Source organism: Lonchura striata, chromosome 3 (genome assembly GCF_050655825.1).
Source record: "Lonchura striata isolate lonStrDom1 chromosome 3, ASM5065582v1, whole genome shotgun sequence".
NCBI lineage: Eukaryota > Metazoa > Chordata > Aves > Passeriformes > Estrildidae > Lonchura > Lonchura striata.
Genome location: NC_140705.1, coordinates 88,540,144 through 88,567,547, shown reverse-complemented (window position 1 = coordinate 88,567,547; position 27,404 = coordinate 88,540,144). Strand labels below are relative to the sequence as shown.

General features: G+C 42.2%; 1 protein-coding gene across 6 annotated transcripts in view; it reads right to left on the bottom strand.

The window, feature by feature from the left end:
* VRK2 (VRK serine/threonine kinase 2) overlaps positions 1-14,992 on the bottom strand; it is a 39,257-nt gene extending 24,265 nt beyond the window's left edge. For all 6 annotated transcript variants that reach the window (XM_021527514.4, XM_085575760.1, XM_085575761.1 and 3 more), the window contains exons 1-7: positions 14,776-14,992; positions 14,495-14,635; positions 5,657-5,712; positions 5,095-5,164; positions 4,724-4,811; positions 4,478-4,586; positions 3,183-3,275 (exon numbers count right to left, since the gene is read on the bottom strand). In XM_021527514.4, coding sequence (XP_021383189.2) covers positions 3,183-3,275; positions 4,478-4,586; positions 4,724-4,811; positions 5,095-5,164; positions 5,657-5,712; positions 14,495-14,630 — 552 coding nt within the window. In that variant the 5' untranslated portion in view covers positions 14,631-14,635; positions 14,776-14,992. The remainder of the gene's footprint in view (positions 1-3,182; positions 3,276-4,477; positions 4,587-4,723; positions 4,812-5,094; positions 5,165-5,656; positions 5,713-14,494; positions 14,636-14,775) is intronic.
* Between the last annotated feature and the right edge of the window lie 12,412 nt (positions 14,993-27,404).

The window sequence follows — 27,404 nt, the reverse complement described above, 5'->3', positions numbered from 1 at the left end:
TTTTGGCTACCAACAGAGAGAGGGGAAGGGGCACAGGGCATCTCTGCCCTCAAGGAGAACACAGAAGATTTGAATTTTTCTCAATTCACCTGCACTGTCCCAGTGGAATAAAATGCAGAAATCATCACGATTCGCCTTAGGATGAAAAACAGCTTGAAGTCAGAATTATTTTCAGGCAACTTTTTCCCAAAAGATCAATACATGATTTCTGTATGTTCTGAAACAATTTTGTATTCTTCTCTGATAATCAAGTCAGAGTTCTATAATGTAACTGTCTTGTCTAAGAAACACTTAAAATCAGGACTGAGGTGCATATGCAATTAAAATTCACAGCTTTTAAACCCAAACAGACTTAAGTCTGCAAACACATCTGCCCATAAAATCCATGTGGAAAAAACACTACTAGGTAGATTGCAAGAGGTGCTCTCCCAAACCTTATTTATTTAAAATGCAGGTTTTAAGCTTTTGTCTTGTGGCCACTTGTCCCTCTTAATAGTATCACCATTCAAATGAGATGAATGGATTTAAATTTCTTTCAGAGTCTCTATCAATGCTGCTTGTTCTGCTTTATCATACAAAGAGATGGGACCACACAATGAATTATCTTTAACTCTTCACAGCCCTGAGACAGTGCTTCACCTGTAATTTATAGGTCTGATGACTTCAAGTTTCCTTTGAGGCCTCTGTGAGATTCATGAGCTGTGCACTACCCTCAGTCCATCACTGCTGCTTTGGCAGTCCCTGTGCAGGTGCGTGCTCAGAACCATAGACTGCAGAATTGATCCTGTGACCTGTAACTCAGGGAATGGCCTCCCTGTCTCCTGCTGAGCACATCTGCAGCTCTTTGAGGTCACTCATTGGGAGCCTCTCCCCATTTCTAACCATCATTTAGGAGGTCACACAGTGACAGCGCCTTTACTTTATTTGTTTCTCCGCAGTGCCACAGAAAGTAGGGGATAGCAGTATGAATTTCACATGCCCTTTGAGAAAGGGGACTCTTATTTATTTGCTATGGTGTAAATTCACCAGGTTAATTTACAGAAGAGAGAGAGAACAGCAGCAGGAAGTCTAACACAGGAAAATTGCATTTTTCCCGTCATTTAGTAACTACTGATGTGTATTCTTACATGCAAATTTGTCACCGACTTTCTGCAGTTGTAAAGAAAGATAAAGTTTAGTATAAAGGTACACTTGCTTTTTTGAACAGAGATTTATCTCTCTTTGCCAAAACAAAATATATTATATTTTGAATAGAGATAAATATTATTTTTAAGGCATGAGTTTTTGGTTTCTTTTAAAAATAATTTTCTTTAATTTTAGAACACTTGCAATATGTTTTCTCTTAAAATCCTAGACCCTAAAGAGAAAGAACCTACTGGCATTAAATTCTTGAAAAACCTTACAACAGAAATCATTAGTCAGGTAGTTTTATTATGCCAGCTCCCACTGGAGCTACAGAAGCCCCTGGGCTTGTATTCCTGACTTGGAGTTTGCCACAGGCTAGATTCTCTCACTCCTTATTTATGAGATTAGGTTGATCATTTTACCTTTTAAGTAAATAAAAAAACCCCAAAAAACAACCATGACCAAGGCAATCAGTTATTCCCTGTGTTGGCAGAGCAAGAAAGGTGGCACAAATGTTTCACACATACAGGAATGAAAGTTTAATTCATACCATAGAAATGCAAGTAAATATTAGAAATTCTCCCCATTAGCACTTCTGAACTAGAATGGGAACTTTTAAAAATGTTTTATAGAATAATTTCAGTGGAAGAGAAATTTTGGTGAAACAAAATTCTACAGCAAACCTCCCAGCACTGACGTACACTTTGTACATGTTAAGTTAGGAGCTACTCAAACCAGAGCATCTACTGATTTATTTAAAAAACCCTAGAAAATAAAGGCTAAAACCTCTGTCCAGTAAATCACAAATTCCTTATTTTTAATCTGTCAATGAATTTACTATCATTAAAGCAAACTACAAGTACAGCACAATCTTCATGCAAATAACACATGAAACAAATCAGAAAATCATCCAGTAATTTGCCCAATTCCAAGTAAGCTCAAAGTCTTAACATTTTATGATTACTGTAAGTGGACACTTCCAAAATGATTGCAATTTGAGTAATATTTGACAGCATATTTGAAAAACATATGACAGCATTTCTTGCTGTCATAAAAGTATACAATAGCCAAGACAAAAGAAAAGTAATTTGAGTTATGCTAATGGTTGCAGACCAATTTGGCTCTAAAGAGCCTCCTCCCCTGGATTCCACAGAACGCCATAAACTGTGATTATGCACTGGCTGCTCCCACTGTATAAACCCAGGGTTGCCTTAAACAGCCATGCCGTGTTTCAAATGATGTATTTCGGAAAGCTGACAAGTTAAATTTGACTCAGCTATTTAACTTGAAGCTTTTAAAAAGAGTAGATATACTCAAGTGGTTCACCTCTAATGGCAGTGAGCTGCTTTGCAAGATCTGTTTCTTTATCACAGCAGCAGAGAAACCAAAATTGAAAGAAGTATTGCTTACAGCTAATCATATTTAAGTGAAGTTGGAGATGCCCTTTTTTCCTAAATGAATTTTTTCCAATTAAAAAGCATACTTAGATTTTATTACCTGAAGAAAAGAAAAAAAGACATCAGAATAGCACATGGAATACAACAGGACCAAAAGACTTGTTTTAAAACATTTCACCCAAAGACTTCCATTTCAAGGCTGGCTTTAGGGTGTTAGAGAATAGTAAGTTTAATCCTACTTACCTGTTCTACCCACTACAATGAGCAGGACAGGAGAGTTAGGGCACAGAAACAATTAATGACAATATTGGAAATCTAGAACTTCCCAGAATGAAAGTACAATGGGCCACATCCAATCCTTTAACTTGTATAATCTAGAGCAGTAATTAGGTAATTTATCCTCTTCCTTAGTTTACTCATCCATAGCAGTATCCCAGTCAGCAGAACACAGAGGGAACAAAGTACAGCTTTGTCCTGTTTCTTCCTTGGCTCTCAAGCTCCACAGACCCACTCTCAGATCTGTTGTGAGGGGATGTGAATGTTCATGCACAAACTCCTTTTAATATGTCAATTGTGAAAGCAAAACATTTGCAAAACTTAAAATGTTTCAATAGTTATAAACACAGTAGAGTAAAAGTGCAGATAAGTAAACACACTCACCTCATGTGGATTGCTGTAGCCCAGAAGAAGATTTGCTGCTTTTATGTCCCCATGGACATATTCATTTTCATGTATGTACTCCAAAGTATCCAACTAGGAAAGAGTATAGAACAGACGAGAGAACAACATCATCATCTCCACTCTGTCACCAAATATTTCTTACTTAGGCAGGGGAACCAAGAGTTACACCAACTGAGCTGACAAATTTGGCTTGGACTAATGATGGCATATCATAAAAAAGCCAGACTTGCTTGAGATACTCTTGTGTAACTACCCAAGTACCAGTTTCTAAATCATAGAGCAAGAACAAAACTAGTACTTTACAAACACCAGAGGAGATGCTTAGAACACCAAAGAACACCAAAGATCATATTCCATCAGTTTGATCCTGCCAGCTGTTACATGACCAGCATCTGATGCCACAGCCCCCTGGCATCAACACCTCCAGCTCCTTACTGAGGCACAACTCTAATTATTATTAAGAAACACATTTGCATGGGTCAATTCATACAAAGGACAAACCAATCCTGACTTTTGGAGAGCACAAACAGTTACAAGTTTATCAATTATGTGACTACGAAAGCGCTTCAATTTAAAAAGTATTATTATTTTGGTTAAAGGGATGTTTTGGATGCATCCAGTCTAAGAGTTCCTCTTCTCTAACTTAAGACCATTGCCTCTACTCTATTTTCTATCCACCTCTGCTCAGCAATAGCAGTATTTCACAGTATTCTACAACACAAATCATGTTACAAAGAAGTACATATGTAACTTTCTGCTGGAATGTGCCAGTCTACACCCATTTGAGAACAAAACTGGTATTTGCAGACTGACCAAATTCTGCCTGGCCTGTATGATCACTGTGTTCAGCAAACACTGAAAATTTGGCATTGAGACATGCAATTGTGAACTTTGACAAATATGGATGTCTAATACCCTTCAGACACTGAAAAAAAAATCAATACATGTTGAAACATGAGAACAGGCTTACACATCTCAGTCTAGCCACACAGGTTGAAATGGATGATCTGTGTTTTAACATATTAGAAAAAAAATTGGTTTGACTAAATTTCAGTCTGTAGGGGAATCTTGATTTTCCACTGAACACTTCTTTTCCTAAAACACCCCAGAGAAATAAGAAAATAGATATCATTTACACATTTAATTCTAAACTCAGCAGCCATCTAAAGGAGCTCTATTAGCAAGATGACTCTCTAGTTGAACTCAGCAAATTTGAGACACAGCGATTTCCCCTCTCTCTCTGTGCTATTTGTGCCCCAAGTTGCAGAACATACCATTCGTGCCCCAAGTTGCAGAACAATCTCCTTCTTAAACCTGCTTCCACAGTCTTCAAAGATTCTTTGAAGGTCTTGCCCCAGTCTCTCCATGACCATGAACCTGTAGCTATCAGGAAATACAGAAAAAGGAGGAATCCTTTAAGACATGACTGCACGTTTGCGTCAGATTGGAAGGACTAAATGTCCATTTTTGAAAATAGGTCATCAGTAAAATTGATTGTTAATTAGCATTTATCTCATTACCTTTTTCCCTTGTACTCAGCCAGGCCTGATCCCCAAAACACTGGAATTCCTAAACATCTTATTTTTTTGAGATTCATCCATTTTCTTACTGCAATAATAATAAGAACGTAACATTGGGTTAAAGGCAGCTGAGAACTCCAGGTTTGGGGTGTTTTCTCTGTCCTAAGGTTGTCCTGTCTCTGGAGTCTGTTCCTTGGTGTGCACATAATAAATGTGGCCCTGTGCTGGCTGGTTGGCTTCTGTTCTCCCTTCTGACCAGAAAGGACAAGCTTTAGAGCTTTTCGAGCTCTAAAGCAACAGTTCTTAACAAAAGTAGTTAAACCCAGACTTGTCCTTACACCTACCTGAGTCAGAGCTGAGACATTACTTACTATGCTCTTGTTTTGCAGCCCTCTGGTAAAACTTCAGCTCAGAAAACAAGGGGCCATTTTCAAGATATTCCTGTTGAGAAACAAATAAACTTAGTATAATAAAAGTCATTAGAAAGTCAACAGTTTTTTACGAAAAGCACATAAGAAATACCAAGAGAATGAAACCCCTTTTTTCTCCCATATCCCAGATTCCCTGTCACCTGAAATTTGATTTTATTAAGTAGCTAAAAATTTGTTTGGAAATGCATTTTCATAAACAACACATATCTTTCAGATATAATTTAAGACACTACTTTCAGAACTATTGGAAATCAGGTGTGTTTGAGATCAAGTCTAATTTTCCTTACTAAACTGTTGAGGGGTTGTAATCAACGAAAAAAATCAAGTCAAGGAAATACTGTGTGTCATGGAAATGTCAAATATATCCCCAAGCAGGGAAAGGATATAAAAAACCAAAATTAACAAGCATGCAATAGAGACCCAATGTTGAAAATAAGGATAGATAATTATGAGAAAGAACTGCATGCAAGTTAATAATTTACAAATGAGATCTACACATTACCACTTTAATGACATGTACTGCATCATCTTCTACAGGAACTTGAGTTTGAGGGGATGCTGTAAAGGAACAAAGAGACGGAGATCAAGCTGTATGCAACAAAATGTAATTGCAAATAGATTGTGCTAACACGGAATCAGGCAACCAAAAATACACACCAAGAGATAGTCTGAATTCCTGCTTTTAAAGGTCAGAGCTTCGCCAAGTTCAAAGAAATATAAAACAAAACAAACACACAGAGAGAAGTTTTAATCAACAAGTAGAGAAGCAATTTGAAGCCCTGTTTTCAGAAGTCTCCCCTGGATGTTAATTAAGGAGTAAGCAGGATGTCCTCAGTGCACACTGGCACCACAATGAGCCATTCCATTACGACAGACCCTGTTTAAGTCATTCCAGCCAATTAGAAAACCACTGTATTTGGTTGCTGTCAATCTACTGTTGTGTCAAAGACACCACTTAAAAGTTCTGACCTACATTATGCCTCTAGATGGAATTGTCTGCTTTCCTCTATCACAAATTAATTTAGCCCTAGAACCTTGATTTATATTCTGGCATTATTTAGACACTGGCCTAAGTTAGGGATAGCACAGTCACAACCTGCCTAAAGGAGAGCTGAGGGATTGTGCCTCTCAGTGCAAGTAGAGATTTCAAAACAATAATTGACCACATGTGCCAATTACAGCCCAGGAGACAGAACCTCTGTGCACAGACAATACAATCCTATTTTCTTTTGACCCTGAGAACTATCAGATCTCTCTGATACTACTGAAGCTACATAGAGCTACACTGGGATTAAAATTTAATGAGACTAAATCATCTTTTAGAACCATCACTGAAAAAAAAGTAAAAAGAATACGATTCCTAGGAAATAAGTGTCCTTTTTAAACTTCTGATAATGATCAAAAACCAACAACAGTCCAGGTGTGAAACACTTCAACCATGAGCCCACACAAAAAATAGACCTCTTTTATCCACATAATAAAAATCAAGTAAACTTGGATCTAATCAAACCATCCAAGTTTACTTTTCTTGATGGTCAGAGCTTCTACAATGAACAGACTCCTTCAGCTGCCATCTTCCTTCAATTCTATTCAGCATCTGGGTTGAAACTGGCAGGGTACACACCCCAAATACCCAAAGACTCCCCACTGACACTTCCCCATGTGAATGCTGCTGTGCTAATAAAATTAAAATATTAAAACAGTAGATCTGAAAGGTGTGAACTACCCATAGACACACAAGTAACAGTCAAATCCAGAAGACACATTAAATCTACTAGAAGGGAAGTTTTGGTACACTTTGTTCCTATCATATTATTGTACTTAAGTGGGAATTAAAGGATAGGCATTTATGTCTTTCATATTTGTCTGGCACATATAGAATATGTGTTAATAGAAGACATTAGCAAAAGGAGCACATCCCATATGTTTTCACCGCCTTCAACAACATCACATTACCCAAACAGAATTTGATGTGCTGCCTTCCCTGGCACAGATCTCAGAAAAGAACCTCTGGATAAGAAAATCTTGTTCAATACCAAGTTACTTAACAGAGGTTTGATAGGTGTAGGGAAGTATCAAATTTAAATGTATTTGAAAGAGGCTGATCTAACTTCCCTGTAGACTTCTTGACATTTTATAAAGAGAGGCCTCATTCATGGTAATCTGGAACAGAGTAACAGCTGTCAGGGTAATGAAGAGGAGCAATTAACAGGAGGTAGACCAGCAATAGGGCTTCACCCCTGTGGTTCTTACACTGTGCTGGCTTGGATGCTTTTAGAGTCACACTGAAAGTCACACATCCTGAATGAAAATAAACCCAAACATAACCAGCAATGGTTACAAAGTGAAAAGAGAGAAAAGTCAAAGCTCAACATGATACTGAAACAGATGCTCCACATAATGAGTTCTATTCAAGTGTACAAAAGGAGAAGAGGTATTATTTTTATTGCACATACATGGAACAAGGCACAACAGTCCCCACAAATAACACTAAACTTCATACACAGATAATGCTGGGACAATCAGTCTCATCCATACAGATGAGCAAAAGTTGTATGTGCACCTTTTGCTACACCACTTTAATAACCCATTCAGATATCAACCAGCAATACTCCAGTCACAGCTCAGAAAAAAGACAGACTGGCTTTTGTCCATAAATAAACATAAATGTTTTTTTTTAAATTGTCTCATTACTATGTATAGTTATTTAACAGACTGGAAAGGCTCCCAAGGTTTAACAAACAGTCTGATTACATACCTCATAGACCACCACCACATACTGTCCTGCGAGTTTAGCTCATAGTTAATTACTGTATACTCGTAATTAGCCATGTGCTAGCCTCGTTCTGTGTGGTAGCACATGGCTATTTATAATATTACAATCAGTTAATGCTAGACTGCAGGACAGTGAGCAGAGACTCTGCAGGAGAGCAGTGCTGATAGGCAGGAGGTCTCTGATGGTAGATAAGTATTCACAGAGGAATACTATATGGTGAGCACTGTATGGTGAGATTATGTTTGCTAAATAACCCTTAAAATAGCATAACAAATGCAGAAGTTCCCAGCTTATGCTGCTTTTGTCAACTAGACATGCACAACCCCCGACATTTGGGGAGGGGGGTGTTGATGCAGGCACACAATCCAAACCATTGTCTGCATAACTGGGAGCACTGGTGCAGGATGTAGTTGTAAAGGAGGCTGTGGCTGTTTTTACCTCATGCCAAGAGGAGTATAACAAAACATTTGCAGAAGGCAAAGGGCACAGCTCTGTCTTCCCTTCCTCCCCTTCAATCCAGAGTCACAGCTACCACACCAGTGTGGGGCACACACAGCTCTAAAATGCCCTCTGAAATAAAGCAGTGCAGTAAGATTCACATCCTAACCATGATTTCCAACTGCTGTGCCTGCACAAAAGTCTCACCTGAAATTAACCCATGTCCAGGATTCCCTAGTTTCACCCAGCAAGGCAGTTGTGGCTTTATCATCCACTTTAACCATGAATTTCATCATTTTTGTTGCTGAGTGCCATATCCTTAATTATGTTATGGCACTCTCTAAATGTTAATAAGCTGTGGTAACAAAAGAGTGTTTGTGGCTGAACTGCCATTTACCTACAACCACACAGCACAATTGCAGCCTGACAGAGGAATGTGCCAATTCCCTCTGCCAGTTCAAATGTGCTTGTTGTAGTTTTAGCAGTTAATTTGTGGCAGTCACATTTGGAATATGGTGAAATATTTTCAATGGCTCTCACAGAACCACTTTTGTTGACAAAGTTTACACAGTGGAAAAGAAAACAGCATTGATTTGGCAGTTTGGAGAAACAGCCCTGCTCCTGTCCACAGCTGGTGTCTTTGCCACTGCTGGATATTTTGAGGATATATTTGTTTGGGAAACATGAATAAAAGTATTTTCATAAGTTCTTTAGTTGCTACTATTTTATTTTTGCTTTGTTCCACTCATTAGCTGATCCTGAGGAGTGATACATCAGCTTAGTTTTTGCAGAAATCAAAACTAATCTCAAAAATATCACATTTCTGAACCTACAGGTTCCCTATAAAAAAAGTTCTGACCCAGTTCAAGTCTGTTAAATTCAATGGGTAAAAACAGGGAAGGAGTGTTACTCCAAGAACCTAACGATAAAAAAGGAGCCAAACTGCAGCAATAGAATTACTAAAAACAAAATATACACAAGTAAATAAAAAGCAGCATTTGCTATTAAACACAACTTCATCTATTTCCTACATAGGGAAGGTGCTAAGGCAAACGTTTAAAGGCAAACAAAGCACATTGCCTCCGCCTCTGACACTGCAATATCCAATATTTCCCAAAAACTGAAACATTCAGTGTTTGAAGGGTTTAAACACCACTTTCATTGCAGCTTAAGAAAGATCTGCCTCTCTGTTACTTTATAGATGCAGCATCATGTCCTGGACAGACTCTTTGCTGAGCAGTATTTTTGACCAGGTTTTATTCTAGATTCTTATTCCAGGTAGCTTTAAGAATGTAGAGAGGTTTTATACAGATTACAGATAGATAACCCTCCATAAGACCCACCTTCTGGAAGACCAAACTAAACTAATTTTGGGACAAAACAGTGTTCAATTGCTCTTCTGTTTTGCAGGTAACTCCAAATGCCTCCAAGTTAAGAGCATTCAGTACTGGTAAAGAAATTTCACAGTATTTCTTACCTGTGTTTCTGTGAAACCTTAATCTTGACTCACCAGAGTTTTTTTATGCCACATTAATGGAAGCCAATTGTTTGACTTTCAAAGTTAATTACTCCAAGCTGTAATAGGGATGACACATCCTTTAACCCCAGGCAGAAAAGCTTTGTATGGCCTGCTCTTACAGCACTCTCAGATGGGAGTCCAGGCCTCCAATATTTAAAACTTGAAGCACAAACTGTTTTCTGGCAAGGTTCTGCTGCAGCCCATCTGCTGGTCTGACATGGTGCCCACTCAGAAGATAGAATGCCAGTTTCAGCAGGGTACAGGTGCCAAAGACAACTGAAGGAGTGCCCTCTGTGAGGCAACAGGTACCTTAGCTGTCCTCCAAAGCTTCTCCTACATTCCCCACCGAAAGTAAATACTAAATAAATTCAATCAATCAGAACTGCTCCACTGACCTCCCAGCATTACTCAGCATGTGGAAGAAGAATCCCCAACACATGATGAGGCAGAACACTACAGTGTAACAGCAATGACCTCTGCAGGCTTTGTAACAGACTTTGATTACTGTGCAAAAATGAGCTACACATTCCAAGTTAGGACTCTTAGCTTACAGGGGAATGAAAAAGAAAAAGAAAGGGGGCAGATTCCAGAGGAAGCACTCACCAGCAAGAACTAGTAATGGTTAAGGAATATTTTCTCTTTGAGAGATGGTGCAGGTCAGTCAGCTCTAAGTAGCCTCTAAGTAGCAAAATCATCCTAAATTTATGATTTAGTTTGCCTACAAACTGGGCGCTTGCAGTATCTCTATTTGTACAGTTTAATATTAGTGACTAGACACAAAGACCCTTCCTGAAGTGGTGTTTGTCTACTAACAAATTTATTTTCACACTAAGGTTCACATCTGCAGGTATTTTAACATCTTGAAGTTGAGAAAAATCCATCCCTAACCTGAGTTACCTGATAGTGCCTTTAATTACAGGGCTTAGCCATTATGATCGTCCTTCTATTGAGCTAATAAAAACCATGCTGAATTTATCTTTGGTATATTTTTACTGCATTTTTAATTCATTTGCTGCATTATTTTAATTTAGGCAATTACTGAAGGACTTTGTTTCTCCAGAGGCAATTGCTAAAGCAGCTTCCCAAGCAAACCAAGGAATGAACAATAGGACCACGTGTGCTTCCATCGATGCTTCTCTTGCATCGATGTATCCCCACTCACAGCTATGCAATTTATCTATGGAAATTAGTCTGAAACAGAAACAAACTCTGTTTCACACCTCAGCCTCATTTCCATAATATCAGCAGTTAGACTGCACCATGACCCAAGCTTAAAAGAACAGACCCTACCAGACCTCCTTCTTACCTCCACCAGTAGCAGGGCTCACTGTACTGCTAGTATTGAAAGACCATATTCACACATTTAATCACTGTTTACTGCTTAGGAAGAAATTCTTTCCCTCCTCCTTGAAAACATGAGAAAAAACCTCAAAAGGAAAGGAGAGTGCACTGGCTGTATTGATCTCCAAGCAGGGTACAATTCAATGATAACATTATCAATACTTATTTTTCTGAGCTTCATAAAATTAAAACACATTTACAATGCAATAAGTGCATCTAACAAACATTTGTACATAAATTAAAAAAAATATTTATATTTTTCAGAACCATCCCTTTCCATGAGAAAGAAGCCTGCAAGTAGGTAGCATTGGATGCAGCAGGCTTCACATGACAGAGGAATCTTAAGAAAACATTGTGTGACCTTTCTGCATTTAAATTTTCAGTCCAAATTGTGCATTAATAGAGTGCTTGCAGCAGGACTAGAGAATGATTTATATAAAGATTAGTGTTAATTACTGGCTGTGATCAGAGAGATAAATGAGAGAATGTAAGGCTCCTCAGCTCTTGGTTCATTTTCCACTGCTCTCCAAAGCAGTCATAAGACCACCAATGTTCACAGCCCTCCACAGTGTTCTTCACTCTGCTCCCCTTATCAAAGGGGTAACAGCTCTACCTGAGAGCAAATCAGCACCAGGAATACAACAACTTGGAACAGACTGGAAAGAGTAAGAATAATCAGAAAACAAGGGAAAGCATTTGTGAGGCAGAGCAGAACCTGAAGATCATGGTAACTTCCATGTACACAACTAGAAGTTCCAAAGCCCTACATTTGCATCCTAGGACCCAGAGTCAGCAAACGGCTTTCAGCGCCTTTGATTTAGTGAACAGAACCTTCTTGCACAAAATGCACCCCTAGTAAATAGGTTTTGCAGAGATACTGTAAAATCTCTCAAGAACATTGTTATAGATTAATGGAATATGTAATACCCTTAATGGGAAATTAAGCTATAACAACCACATCAAAATCTTTTCACTGCTACTGTAAAAACACTTATTAAAAGGTATAGCTGGCAAAGTTAACCTTTTCTTTCATAAAAGGGCTGTGCTCTTCATACCTTGCAGGCAATTGAACCTCCTGTCTCCCACCTCTCTACAGCTTCTTCTCTGAAAGTTAGTGGTTGTCTCACACCTTGCTCTAGATGCTCAAAAAATCATGTCTGAACAGCACAGAGAAAAGGGGGTGTCTTCAAGTACCTGCATCTTAATCACAAAAATTTGTCATCTACTTCACTCCCCCTGGTTCTCAAAGACAGCTGAATTTTGTCCAAGAAGCCCCAAGAAGCTGCTGACTGGTAAACTTCAATATAAAGACCTCAGAGATCAAGAGGTGGACAAAAAAAGAGAAAGTTTCAGTGCCAATATTTAGGGATAGATGTCCATTTTCTCTTTAACTGATGAGCTACAAAGAGAACTGAGCCTTCAGTGCAGTGTTGCAGGTAGCATTCACTGTTCCTCCTGAAAGAAGGGATTAAATGAAAACAAAATACCATTCATTACAAAAGTGGCAGCTGCATTTCCTCAGCCATGCTGTTACTTACAAAAAAACAGAGAACAGTAATACCAAGAGTCCCTGATTCTCATTCTAATTCACTGACTGCTCTCCACCTCAGTTCAGTGGGAGCCAAACTGCAACAGCCACCTCAATATAAGAAATCACCTTGGTGGGCTCTGTGATCAGGCAGAAAACTCAAATCTGCATGGAACTGTCTGAATCCCACGTGCTAAACCACCCTCAAGGTCCCGTGAGATTTGGCTGCAGCTGGAAATGACAGAGCCATATTCTGAGTGTTTCAGGAACACAACATTACTGGTCCTACAGAAAGCTACACCCACCACAAACTTGCTTTCTGTACTGCATCCCCAGTTCCCTCATACCCTTCTGTCTGTGGGAGACTTCTGCAGGTTCACATCTTCCTGTCCTTTATCCTGGAATGGAAGTACCCAGAGACACCTTTACTTCTTAGCTCATGCTAAGGGTCCATTTTCTCATGGCAACATCTCTCATGTGCCCAACTCGCAGCACCTCTCAAATGTAACCAACTAATGCTTCAAAGGTGGTTATAACAAGGTAACAAGATATACCAAAAGGAAAAAAAAAAAAAAACTCTAACAAGTGCCCTACCATTTGATTGATAACTCTGTATCTCCTCTGTTAGTTGAAATCCCTGATATTCCCACTGGTTCTGTCTGCAGAACAGTGAGGAATAGTGTGAACTATAGAAATTCCAGAGGAAACCAAACCAGAAACTTCACTACAGGAACCTCTTGGATGTATTGCTACTGTATGTGTAGCTGATTTCAACATAAAAGGAAGCTGGTTTGTGTATAGGAGTGACTTGCTTATTAAGTTTTAAGCCTTAATATTCCAAATAGAGTTAGTATTACTGTAACTCGAAAAAGATGTGTTAGGCTTCAGGGACAATGCAGTAAATGGCTTCTAGGTGATTCTTCACTGCTCCATACAAGCTCAGCTTAGTTCCAAACAGACACTGTGAACTAGTTTCTATATGCTGCCATGAAAAAAAAAAGAAAAACCAAACCAGCCAAGCTCATAAGACAGGATTGCCCTTCCACAGAGACCTTGCTGCCTTGAACACAGGATTTGCCCTTTCACAGAGACCAGCAACAGTAACATACATTACACCCTCTGCAGTGACCCAGAATGCTTTACAAACTGCCTTTCAGAACTATTCACTCCTCACAGAGCACAAACTGACTGAAATGCAGTGGCTTCTTCTGAAGGAATCACAGAAACTTATCTAGGCCAGAGCAAATACACCATTTCCACCTCTGCTGAAAAGATGTGAATTCAGAGGCAGCACCCAGCTAAGTATTGTTACAGTTTCATTTCCTGGAAAAAAACTAATTTATTCTTGGGCAAAAAAGAACACTTCCAATAACCTGAAACTGAAAGAGGGCTACAGAGCATTAGGCTGGCTGGCATAAGGCCAAAACCCTGGCTAAGAAAAGCACTTTCACTTTGAAAAGCATCACCTGGCAGTACTTTGACACAGAGGCACCTTGGCTGCTTCACCCAAGATCCATAGAAAATCGCTTTAGTATCCAGCAAAATGAGCTGGACAGGCCATGGAGAACAGTTTGCACATGAGCAGGAATGGAGCAGGAACAACAGATCAGAAAACCACATTTGAACAAGGATCACCACCAGCACGTAAACCACAATTATTAAAGTTACTGCCTCTTCCATATCAGGAAGTTACAAAGCAATTTACAAGTCACCCTCTCAATTATTACCAGTATTTTACCTAAATAGATCAGGCCAAATCCTCCCTGACCGATCTGACTGCCCAGCCTCCAGGTTTTTCCTTCGGTGTCTTTCAGGATCATGTCTTTAGGGAGCGGGATTGGCAGCTTGCCTTTGCCGGGACCTTTGGGCGGCATCGTACCTTGAGGGAGGGGAAAACGAAAGAGAAAGTTTGTTGGAAAACTGCCGCCAGAAGGTACAACATTCCCCCGATGTGCTTTGCCCAGCAGCACGGAGCAGGGACAGGGGGCGATGTCCCTCAGCCCGCTTCCCTTCACCCACCTCCACAGAGCGCGCCGGCCTCCCCGCCACCGCCGGCCGCAAACGTGCCAGCCGGGCTCTTCCGCAGCAGAAGGAGGAGGAGGGACGGGTGGCGGGACGCCGTCTTCCCGCCGAGAAACCCGGGGCGGGGATCCCCGGGGCAGGGACCGGGGCAGGGCCGGGACAGCCCCGGCCGGGCCCGAGCCTCCCGCAGCCGGCCCCTCACGGCCCTCAGCGCGGCGGGGCGGGGCGCGCGCCGCTCCCGCCTCCCGCCGCCCCGGCCCCGCGGCGCCGGCCCGGCCCGCGGGTGCGCGGAGGCGAAGGAAGTGCCCGAGAAGTCGGCGTGTCCCGGGTGGTCCGGCTCCTCGCTCCGGGACAAGGGAGACGGAGGAGCAGGGACATTAAGGGGGACGGAGGAGGAGGGAAATGGAGCGTCCGCTGCCATCAGCCCCAGGCGATCCCGCTCTCCCGCTTCTGAGGCTGCGCTCCGCGAGGGAGGAACTTTAAAAAAATCTTTCGTGCATAGAGAAGTAGGAGATCAGACGGTCTCCTGCCTGAGGTAAAAAAAAAAGACAATCTCAGCTGACGGGATTTGGAGTCAAAAACAAAGAGAAACCCCCCAGCCTGCTCTCCAAGCACTTTGAGGAGGTGCAGCGAAGTCACAGAACTGTCATGGTGCCACGCTTCACTCAGGCCACTTCGGTTTCCCTCAGGATCTTCCTGGCAGAGGTCAAGGGTGTGAAAAATTCATATTTTATGATTGTCTTTTTCGCAAATATTGCAATTAATATTATATGTGTAATGTTAGAAAGCTATGCTGTATTAATTCTCTTAAGTAGTGTGTTAAATATAGTTTTAGGTTCTGTTATGTGTTGTAGATATAACTCGCGCCATTTCTGGTATGATATATGTGATATTGAATATTTGTTGGAGTATACACGTTTGTATTAGGACTCCCCCCCACCCTCGCAGGCGAAACCTGGTGTATGTTGAAACCCGATTTACACGTAAAAGGATGTGGCTCGGCCAGGAGAGATGCGGGGGACCCCAGGCGCTGATCATTGCATGAATGACCCGAGATGGATATAATGGAAATCTTCGGGCAGATACATGTGAATGCAGCGTTCCCATAAATTTCATCAAGGGATTCAGCAACTCTGGACACTGAATTGTTCTTCTTCATCACCAAAAAAGAAAATCTTATTAACCTATGGACTTTGAATGGAAGAAAAGACTGACTGCCGAAATCTTGGCCTCGGGCGGAATTTTCCCTATAAAAACCGCTTGTGCCAGGATGGAAGTGTGTGGGCATAGAAGAAAACCTCTGTTGAGGCTGACCTCTTTGTTGCACACCCAGGGCCAACCCCGGGCTCAGCTCTGTTCTTTCCTTGTGGCTGGCTAGATAGAATTTGATTGCAAAATAAATATTTTATTTTTTTCATATTAATTTGGCTGGACAAATTTTCATTTATAACAGTTCCAACATAATGTTAAAATAGAGACTATGTATGTGGGGGAAGTGTTTTTTTAGGAATGAGATACTCGGTTCGAGGAACACCTAAATCTTCCAAAGGAGAGGAATTTATGGTTTTCTTATCAGAAAAAGCTAATTTCTTCAGCCTTGCTCAGACTTGAAGATGCCATGGAGATTAAAGGAAACAGTTGACATACAACAGACAGAGTTCTTGTTTTAAATAGAATGTATGCATAACCATGAAGGAAGTATAAATATGCAACAAGTGTATTGGTTTAAGGGTGATTCCTTTGTTCACAAGTCATGCTTTTCGCAACTTAGTGTCTGAGAGCACCCGGACATCTGCAATTCTTTGCCTTTTATTGTCTTGTAATTGTCCTAACTCTAAACTTTATTAATCTATTTGTATTACTATTTTTATAACCATTTTATTATTATTAAACTTTTGAAATTTTTAAAAACCAAGTGATTGGCGTTTTTCACAAGGGTAACCATTTCCACCCAGAAACACATGTACTCACCCCAGAACAGCACAGTGGAAGAGGTAATGGCCACCTCAGGCTGGTTCCAGGCAGGGACAGAGGAGACATGCTGCTGACCCAGGAGTTGATCAGCTCCATCCCCTTGTCAAGTGGCAGTAAAGGACACTGTGAGATGAGTTTTAATTTGCCAAGATCCCAGGGCATAGCTTTGATCATGAGCTACCATTTTGTGCAAGCTTTGCTTTATTGATAGTGTTCATTCACCCAGGTACACACCACCCAGGCAGACCTCAGGGGGAACCACCACACCACGACTACAAGTCTTTTTCCAGAAAAGAGGGTATAAAACTTAAAAGTTTAAGCATATTTTTTAAAAATAAGAACTTGTGTCTTTTTAAAAAGAACTATCAAAATCCAAAACATCAGCAACCATACAATTTGCAAGTACACTTAAAAGTAATAACATATTACAGCTGCAAAGCCCATATTGCCATCAGTAAATTAAGCCTTTATGTTACAACCCTTTTGGCTTCATCAGTCTTGCAGGCTCTGTGGTTTTATCATTATTTAGAAGACCAGATGAAGAATCATCAGCAGAAACCTCAGCCATAAAGGGAACAAATTCAAAATATCCATAAAGCATTTTGTAGAGTTCTTCCTCTTTGCAACAATTGTCAAAACAGACTGCAGCAGGGTGGTGTTAGGTTTATTAAAAAAGCAACCACAGATGCACAATTCAGCATAAAGAAACCATCACCATTATCAGTGTTATGTGTTACCTGGGTAAAGGATCTTTCCAGAAGAAAATTACCTCAAAATAGTTGCCTGGGAATCAAAGGACAAGCCTCTGGTGAAGGAGAAAACTTCTTTGCTTACCTGTTGCAAAGAGGTATTGACGTGATTAAACTCAAAAGAAAACATTGTCAAAGGGCTTCCTACTTCCAGGCTCTTTCCCTGCCCACAAAATTTCTCTAGAATAAGAAAGTGAAACAAGTTAGACAAGGTAGAGGGAAAAAAAAATCAAACAGGTTAAGTATGAATAATTCATAGAGTTCTGAAGAATAACAAACCATCTTTAATAACTTAGAGTTCTATCACAACTTGTGCAATTTAATGTTATCATGTGGTATAAGAGGGTTTAAGGTATTTATCCTACAAGTTGTGAGAAATACCTGGGTTTTGGATTTTTCTTTTTGTTGTTGTTGTTTGGTGGTTTGTTTTGTTTTTAATGAAAGAATAGATGCAAAATTAAAGATTTTCAAGCTTCTATCAGTCGTTAAAAGTTAAAATACTCAAAGACAACCGTCAGGAATGTAATAGAAACAATTCATGTGACTAATATTAAAAAAAAAAACCATTTCTTTCTACATTGGCTGTTTGGTTTTCCCTGTCCCCCTATATCTGGCTGCTCCAGGCCAGGAGACCCTCTCTTGCTCCGGATGCCTTTCGAGGTCAGATGTGGCCTGGGATCTCTCCAGGCCCTCATTAAACTTTGGAACTAGTCCTGAGGGAGAGAGCCTCTTTCCTTTGCTTGTGCGACCAGCTCATCTTTGGACTCACGTGGGAGCTTCTCCAAGCCCGCCGGGATGCAAGGAGAAGTTCCTTCCCTCTGCCCGCCTCGCCCCACTGCCCAGCTGGCTGGGCTCCACAGGGGATCTGTTCCTCTGGTTTTGAGGGAGAGACGCAGCAGGCTTGGCGCCCATCGTAGGGCCTGAAAAGGCTTTTTCTGGCCCACGAGTGAAGATTCCAGAGGTCCGAGGGACCGTGGACCTAATCTCTGGTCGTCAAGTCACCTTCGGAGAGAGCATGTTCTGTTCTAGGAGCTGCACTCCTGGAGGACAGATCTGGTAGCTCCTAAAGGCACCTTAGGAGTCAGATTTTCCCACCAGTTCCACACCACCAAGGTGGTTTTTTTTTCCTTCTCCTGCCTTTCCTTGGACAACTTAAGGGTAAGTTGTTTTCAGGGTTTTTTTTCTTCTGTCCCTTTTTGGTGGCTTTCTTTCTCCCTAAGGGTAGGGGAAGGTTTTCCTTGTGGCGGGTCTCCTTTTCCCTAAAGGGAGGGAAAGGTTTCCCTTTTTGGTGGGATTTCTTGTTCCCAATTTGGGGGGAAAAGAGTCCCAAATTTTGTGGGCTCCCCTTCCCGGGTTTCAGGGGGGTTCTCAGAACAGTTTGTTTAAAACCGGCAGCGACAGACTTTGAATTTTTTTTCTCTTCTTTTCTTGGTGGGTGGGTTTTATCTGCAGTACATTTTAACATCTTTTAGCATAGGTGCAAAGCTAACAGTACCGCAGAAGAGGCTTTATAAGCAGGTTCTTGGGATTCTCGTTGGGGGAGATAAAAGGTTTAGAAAGGAGGATGTTAAAAGGTTTGCTCAGTGGCTATTGCAGAAATTTCGGCTTCAAAATTATTTCAGGTCTCATTTTGGGATCAGGTTGGCAGGGAAATTTTGAAACAGAGAACCTTCCCTTGCATAATGTACTTATCTGGCCCTCCAAATTTGTGATATAATTAAAAATAATTATGAAGCACTGCCACAGCCACTGCTAGATCAAAAACCCCCAGCTCAAACCCTAGTTCTGCAAATCCTATCCCTCTTTCCTCTCCCTCTACTCCGAAACTGGGAATTCTTAGAAAAGCATCCCGGTTAAATCCACAGAAATTGCCTGGCTTCTGCGAGAATTCCCGGTGTCCCTGTCAGGATAGTGCAGACCACACTGCCTTGAATCCTTCCCTTACTCCTACTCCCCTACCCTATTCCACCCCATCCGATGTTCATTTTATTCTCCCAGACCCTGTTTCTCCGAAAATTCCTTTCCCCTGTGATTTTCAAGATGGTGGCCACCACGTGGACCCTGCCATATGCTCTCCTTCTCCCCATGTTCCCCCCACTCGGGCTTCTCCTTCCCATTAATGCCCTCCTCGCCTCCTCCCTAAACCCCGCCCCTCCCTCTGCACCCCCATAAGATGGCTCCGGCCACGTGGCTTCCCCCACCTCATGGTCCCCTTCTCCTTTTCACAATCCTCCTCGCTGCTCTCCCAGAAGCCCCTTCCAATCTCCAGACCCTCCCCCAGCCCCTCCCCTAATGAATTATGCATGTCCTCACCCTGCGGCTCCATCCCCGGGGGCGTTGGTCACCAGCCACTCCCTCTGGCCATGACTTGGCTGCCTCCGCCCCTTCCCCCGATCCCTGCGACCTCTCTTCCAGTTCCCACGGTCCAGGGTCCGGGGGAGGGGGGGTGGGTAAGGGGGGGCAGGGACGGTGGGGTCCGACAGCCCCGGCTCCTGGGGATGGGGGGCTGGGGTGGGAGGATCCCACAGCCTGGGCTCCGGGGGAGTGAGGCCAAGGGGAGGAGAGCAGGGACTCTGCTCACTGCCTACCTGCCTTCACTGCTGGTCCGGTGACTTACACCCCACGACAGGGGGGCAGGCCCCAGGTTCAGTGGTGCCCTATGCCCCAGCAAGTTATAAATGATTTGTGCAAGGCTCAAAAGGAATTTGGTAGGGAAAGTGAATTTTTTCAAGGTCTTTTAAAGGCAACTCTGTCCTCTGCTGAGTATGTCCCAGCAGATTTGCGGACTCTTTTCTCGTGTTTAATAACTCAGGCTGAGTTTTTGGTGTGGGAGTCTGCGTGGATAAGGGAAATAAGGGACAAGTTGCCTGATCTTTGGGTTAATCCGAATACATCACTCGATTCAGATGGGGCAATGATATCACTAAGCCACTTATGCGGGAATGAGGATTGGTATTCAGGTCAAAAGCAGGCAGAAAAGTTACCAAGGGAAGCTTTGCTTCTGAGTGCAAAAGCAGCAGAGAAAGTATTTTTTAAACTGAAGCCTAGTGGCCCCGTTGTTAATTATTTGTATATTAAGCAGGAGCCTTTAGAGTCTTTTGTAAGTCTTGTAGATCAGCTTCATTGGGCGATAGATGCACAAGTTCCAGATGAGACGCTCTGGCAAGGAATAATTACCATGATCGCATGGCAGAATGCGAATGAGGCTTGTCAAAATGCCATCCTCAGCCTCCCCCTCGATCCGGACCCCACCCTACAAAACATGCTGGACGTTTGCGCACGGAAAGTTTCCATCCCTGCAAAGGACTTTAGAGAATTCCGGGCACCTCTGAAAAGGGTTTCTATCGCTGAAGCCTCTGGCACAGACACTGCACCACCAGCAGCCGCAGCCGCCCCACCATGTCGCTTTCTGGGACCACCCCCAAAGGAACTGAAACAAGGAGCACAATGTCTTCTGTGCAACCAGAAGGGACATTGGGCACATCACTGCCCAATAAAGGATGAATTTTTACAATTTAAAAATCAAAAACAGGGGCAAGGGATTCCTCATCAAGGGGGAAATCCAAAAAACTAAGTTGTCAGCGCAGTCCTTCTCTGCGTGCAGACACAAATGAGGTGGGACAAATACCATCACTGGGGGAGGGGGGGAGGCAGTGACTTCCAGCACCCACCTGAAGACACAGACAATCTTTTATCAGACGTGACTTTACAAAATGAAATTAATAACCCGGGAGATGATGTGCCTTTTATTTCCAGGTTTTGGTTGGGTCGGGACCCTGACCATCCTAAACCTGTGCTTAAGACCTGTTCTAATTCTTCTCCTTTCAGGCTGGCATTAACTGAGCCTTTGCATCTCAAGGACACAGATTGGCATTTCCTCACAGTCAATACTAAGAACCCCGGAACCTGGAGAAATATCTGCAGTAGGTATATTGTTATTGGGGTCACTAAATACATGCCAGTCGAGATAACCATTGCTCCTTGTTTAACTGATTCAGACCCAAAACAGTTGGTAGTGTGGCTGCACTGCTTTCAACCCCCAGTGTTCATTCCCAAAGGACAAATCATTGCACAGGCTATTCCAGTGTCTGGCCCAGCAGTGCATGCGGAACATCTGTGGAAGCTGTCACCAAAGAAGATCCATAAGATCCGTCAAGCCCAGGTACTGGGAAAAGATTGCCCCAAAATCAACTGTTTTTTGTGGAAAGGAGGTGAGTGTAAACACATGAATGGACTCCTAGACATGGGGGCAGATATGACAATCATTCCTTCATGGAATTGGCCATCTAATTGGGAATTGCAGGAGGTGGATGGCCACATTCAGGGTGTAGGGGGGGTACAACTGGCTAAGCAATCAAAAAACATTGTGAAATTTGAGGGGCCAAATAGGCAAATGGCACACTTATGTCCATTTGTTTTAGTTACGCAGAACCCCTGTGGGGGAGAGACCTGATGGCCCAGAGGGGGGTCACAATTGACATCCCGACTCCCCAGGTTTTTCGGGCAGCGGTCACTGATGAGCGTTCTACCCAGAAATTAATTTGGCTATCTGATACTCCAGTCTGGGTAGAACAGTGGCCGCTAAACAAACAAAAATTAAAAGCGCTCCGGAAGCTCATGGACGAGCAGTTAGCCAAAGGGAACATCCAGGAAACAACATCTCCCTGGAATTCTCCTGTCTTTGTTCTTAAAAAGCCTGGCAAAGACGAGTGGCGGCTCCTCCATGACCTCAGAGAAATTAACAAAGTAATTGAAGATATGGGTCCTCTCCAGCCAGGGATGCCATCCCCCATGATGTTACCCCAAGATTGGAATCTGGCAGTTATTGATATTAAAAATTGGTTTTTCCAAATTCCTCTGCACCCTGATGACGCACCATGTTTTGCATTCTCAGTTCCCTCTATCAATTGAGAAGGTCCAGCAGAGAGATACCATTGGAAAATCCTTCATCAGGGCATGAAAAACAGCCCAAGTATCTGCCAGTGGAATGTCTCCTCATTGCTGGCCCCAATCCGTGCAGCCGACGGCGTGATTATCCATCATCATATGGATGATATTTTAATTTGTGCCCCCAATGATGATCTACTTGCACATGTGCTTGAAGTGACAACTAAGGTGTTGATTACTGCAGGGTTTGAGCTTTGTGAGGACAAAGTTCAGAGGATGCCACCTTGCAGGCACCTGGGGCTGGAAATTGGTAAGCGGACCATTGTTCCACAAAAATTGGTAATTAAAAATAACATCAAAACTTTAGCAGATGTCCAGCAGCTGTGTGGCTCTTTAAACTGGGTAAGGCCCTGGCTGGGTATCACAAATGAAGACCTAGCCCCCCTTTTCAATTTATTGAAAGGGGCAGAGGAGCCTAGTTCTCCTAGGGTTCTTACCCCAGAGTCCAAAGCTGCGCTGGAGAAAGTCCAGGAGACAATGTCTGCCCGGCAGGTCCATAGATATGATCCAGACCTGCCCTTTAAATTTATAGTCCTGGGCAGACTGCCACACCTCCACGGAGTTATCTTTCAGTGGAGAGACACCCACAGGGAAAAGAAGGACCGGAAGGATCCTCTCTTGATTATAGATTCGGTCTTCATAAGTCATCAAAATCAAAAGGGAACAGAGAACTGAGGGAGCTGGAGAGAGAGGATGAATCTGAAAGGGATGATTTCTGCTGCCTTCTCAGTGCTGCATTCTCCACCTGAGGACTGACAATAACAGGTTGTACTTTAGGGATGTGTGGTCGCACAAATTTTGAAGGGACCCACCTCAGGCCTGAGGGTGTAGACACGCAAGCATACCCACGCCCCCAGGCTACTAAATCATAGGGTCCCTCCTGCTGCCATGTTTCTGGATTTTTTATCATGACAGGAGGTTTCTCTTTGAATTTAGCTTCTGGGTATGTGTGAAAATGCTGGATGATTGGAGGGTTTAGGTTTTCAAAAGAGCAGTTCAGAAAATTGATTGTAAAAAGTGCCCTAGCAAGCCAGACCTGGGGGGATTCCACCTTCATCACTGGTTGTTGCTGTCTGAGAACTCTCTTTAACCTCTGGTGGGTCCGCTCCACCACGGCTTGACCTGATGGGGAATAGGGGATACCTGTCTTATGTTCTATTCCCTATTGCTGCAGGAAGCTCCCGAGGTCCTTGGAGGTATATGCTGGGGCATTGTCTGTTTTGATCCCTTTAGGGACGCCCAGTGTGGAGAAAGCCTGTATCAGGTGTTTCTCAGCATCAGCAACTCTCTCCCCTGCGTGGGCAGAAGCAAAGACAGCACCAGAGAAAGTATCCACAGAGACATGAACATGCTTAAATCTGCCAAAAGAGTGGATGTGTGTTACATCCATCTGCCACAATTCGCAGCTTCTCAGCCCTCTGGGGTTAGCCCCTGCACTCACCGATGGCATTGGGAGTGACTTACAAGAAGGGCATGTGGCTACAATGGCCCGGGCCTGGTCACAGGTGAGCTGGAATTGTCTCACCAGGCCGGGTGCATTCTGATGGTAGAGCTGGTCGATTTTTGCCTGTTGGAATTTGTCTGGGAGTGGAGCCATTTGCACAGGGGCAGCTGCAAGAGAATCAGCATGCCTATTACCCTCTGCCAGGAGCCCCGGGATCCAAGGAGAAGTTCCTTCCCTCTACCTGACTCGCCTCACTGCCCAGCTGGCCAGGCTCCACAGGGGTTCTGTTCCTGTGGGTTCGAGGGGGAGACGCAGCAAATGAGTTTATATTTTAAATCCAGATCTTTATTAATAAACAGCCATAACTAGGAGGCCCGCAAAAAGGTGTGTGTTACTAGCAGAGTTTTGATGGTTTGGTTTCAGACACTTCAAAATAAAATCGACACATACATACTTTTAAAAATTAATGAAGACCAAAGGCTTTACTGAGAAAAGCTCTAAGCAGATTAGAACTTGATTCTATAGCCTTTGACCCCATTAATAGCACCTGTACGTGTTCTGTGGGTGGGACTAAGAAATCCTCTTTTCCTGTTGGACTGAATTGGAGGTGGGGCTTTTTTCTTTTTCCCTGCTTCGCAGCCTTCCCAAAAAACCTGTTCTCCATTTAGGCAGGGTAAATAAAGTTAAGTGCCCTCTTCACAGTAGCAGTTTGGAGAGGTGATAAAGGGGATGCAGGGCCATAATAACTACAGATAAGTTGGTGGTTTTGTGGTTTGGGTTTTTCTGGAAAGCGTAATTATGATGGAAGCAATTTCCCTTCAAAGTGGTACAGCTACCACTACTGCCAAATTTAAAAATCCTAATAGGAGAAATGTGAATGTGCTAATAAGAGTAAAAATGCACAAATCTTACCAGTATCAATGTCTTTCTAGCATATGTTCTGGAGAGTAACAATCGGCTGTGCTGGTTTATTATGGGCTGCATTTAAATAGTGTGGTGAGATTCTCAGGGAGTCAGTGCTTTCTTTAAGTGTTCAATAAGACAGCAAGCCTGTCCTGAAACTGTATTTGTTTCTGTCTTTGTCTTAAAGCACTATACATTAAATATTCAGTCCATCTTCCATTCATTTTAATTTTTTGTTCTCCTTGCTCATACCTGAGCTTGAATATAAAAGATTGCAATCAATGATATGAAATCTTGCAGTGTCACATGCACAAAATCTCTTAAATTTCCTACAGTAGGTGAGCACTTGTAGCTTCTCTCACCATTACATTGTGATGCTTTTGTGGTATTTAACACTGACATTTTAGCACTCCCACATTCAATTCCCCTGCTTTGCTCCACATATCAGTGATGCTTAAAATATCATGGCTAAATTTACTCCAGAGATGTAACATCTCGATATTAAGAGCATTGACAACAAGGCATCAAGTTTCAGACTGCTTCCCAGTTCGTGCTGGGAGATCTATTTGTGTCCCTGCATCTGTGCAGATCCCATGCTCCTGCCGGGCTCGCTCCATTGTTGCTGCTCCCTGCCAGTTCCTCAGGACTTTGGGAGTAATTACTTCTTCCAATACCCAGGGAGCTCCAACATCCAGGGGCTGCGTTGCTCAGCTCAGTTATTGCCTGGGTACGCTGACACCCATTTCAGAGCTTCCTGACTCTATTTTGTGTGGCTGGCCCTGTGATTGAGATCACATAATTACAATAATTAGGAAGCTCACCTCAGGATATTATCAGAGCAACCCACCCAAACCTAAGTCCATATGGTTTGAAATAGCTAATGAATCAGTTAATGTGCTATGTCCAGGAGTAATGGACACTCAATATGGATGGCATGGAAACATCATTTACCAAACTCATGACTGATTAAGGTTTTTCATGTAGACAGTTCTTGTATTTTTTATCTCATGGTAAGTTCAACCTATTAGAAATGTTTACGTGTTAAGCAGATCAGAAGAAAGAAGCAGAGACTTGTAAAAGGAGGTAAGAAATAAGTCCCCTCTTTAAAGAAAATACAAAAGATTGGAGCTCTGGGAACTTTCATTTGAAATAAACAAATTATTTGAGAAGTGCTGTTAAAGTACAGTGACAGTGTCAATAGGTGACATTTACTTTAGTGTAAAGTAGCCTGAATGAATGACTCCCACACTTCCAGAGGGGCTACTTTAGCCTCTGGAACTTACCTGCCTTTAACACTCACCTTGCTACCCATCCCATGGAATTGTGCAGGTAGTTCTAAGCCCTGAACTCACCAGAATAGGAAATTAATACAAGGAAGGCAAACTTCCTGGCAACAAAAGCACCCAAAAGCCCTCAAAAAGGTAAGAAGGAATGAGCTACAGAATGTGCCCAGTCAGGGTCAGGATTCTTCTCACTGAGGAATTATTTTAATTTTAAAATGCTGCTCTCTCATCATTTTCATGGCTGTTGGGATGAGATGTTACTCCCTGTTCCTATCACTATAACTGTGAAGGTGGGCAGAGCCTGAGCATCTTCCGCTTCTCTTGGATGTCAAAGGTTTTATTGCTCATGCCTTTAGAACGCAATTATTGCTGAGCCCTGAATAAAAAGTGTTTTCTTATCCATTTTTATTTTCTTTCAGAAATGTGTGAAGGGGTAATGTAAGTTTATTAGTGTTGAGGGAATGGGTTGTGTTTGCAGGGAGAGCAGATTGTCTAGTACTCAGAGTAGAGAAAGGGATCAGGAAGATTCCTCTCATGGGAGTAATTTCTGGGATTCTAATCCTGGTTCAGCCACTGCTTGACCTTACAGGAATAATATCATATTTGTTTCACTTTATCTATGGAAATCTATCAATTTCTGAGATTATCCACATGAAGTTGTTCAAGAAGGGAAACTCAACTGTCATGGCATTCATTATTCACATATAAATGATACTTTTTATGCATAAACTTAATTATGTTGATAGGATATATTAAATATGACTTATTTTACTGCAAGATTGATTTTTTCCCCTGACCTCAGAATAAATATTGATCTTCATGATCTTTAAATGTAGTGCAAAGGTTGTTATATTAATGGCAGGTAGACCTGACCATGCAATATTAATATATTTGCATTGTTATTTCTCAAATCCCAACCAGAAAAAAAGAGGCAGGGTGCCAATGCCTTCTTTCCCAGGAGAAATCAGAGAGCCATTGACTTTCCTGATTGTTGAGACTCGTTTATGTTTGTTGTTGTGTTTTGTTTTCTTGGTTTGAGGTGTGTTTTGGGTTTTTTTTTCAATTAAAAAAATTAAAACCAGTGATGAAGTGGCAAACAGAGTGAATAAAGATCAAATAAAATAGGGATGTTTCCAGGAAAGTGAGGCACTGTCTGAACCTGACCGTGTCCACTTCCCAGTGCCATGCAGTCAATTCCTTGTGCAGAATCGCCATTCTGGGAGAAGAAATGGAATCATTTGATGGTTTGTGTCTCTGATTTCAATAATCAGGCTAGTAGTTTTTTTAACAGCTGATTTTTAAAAGCAGTTGCCTTATTCAAGTGAG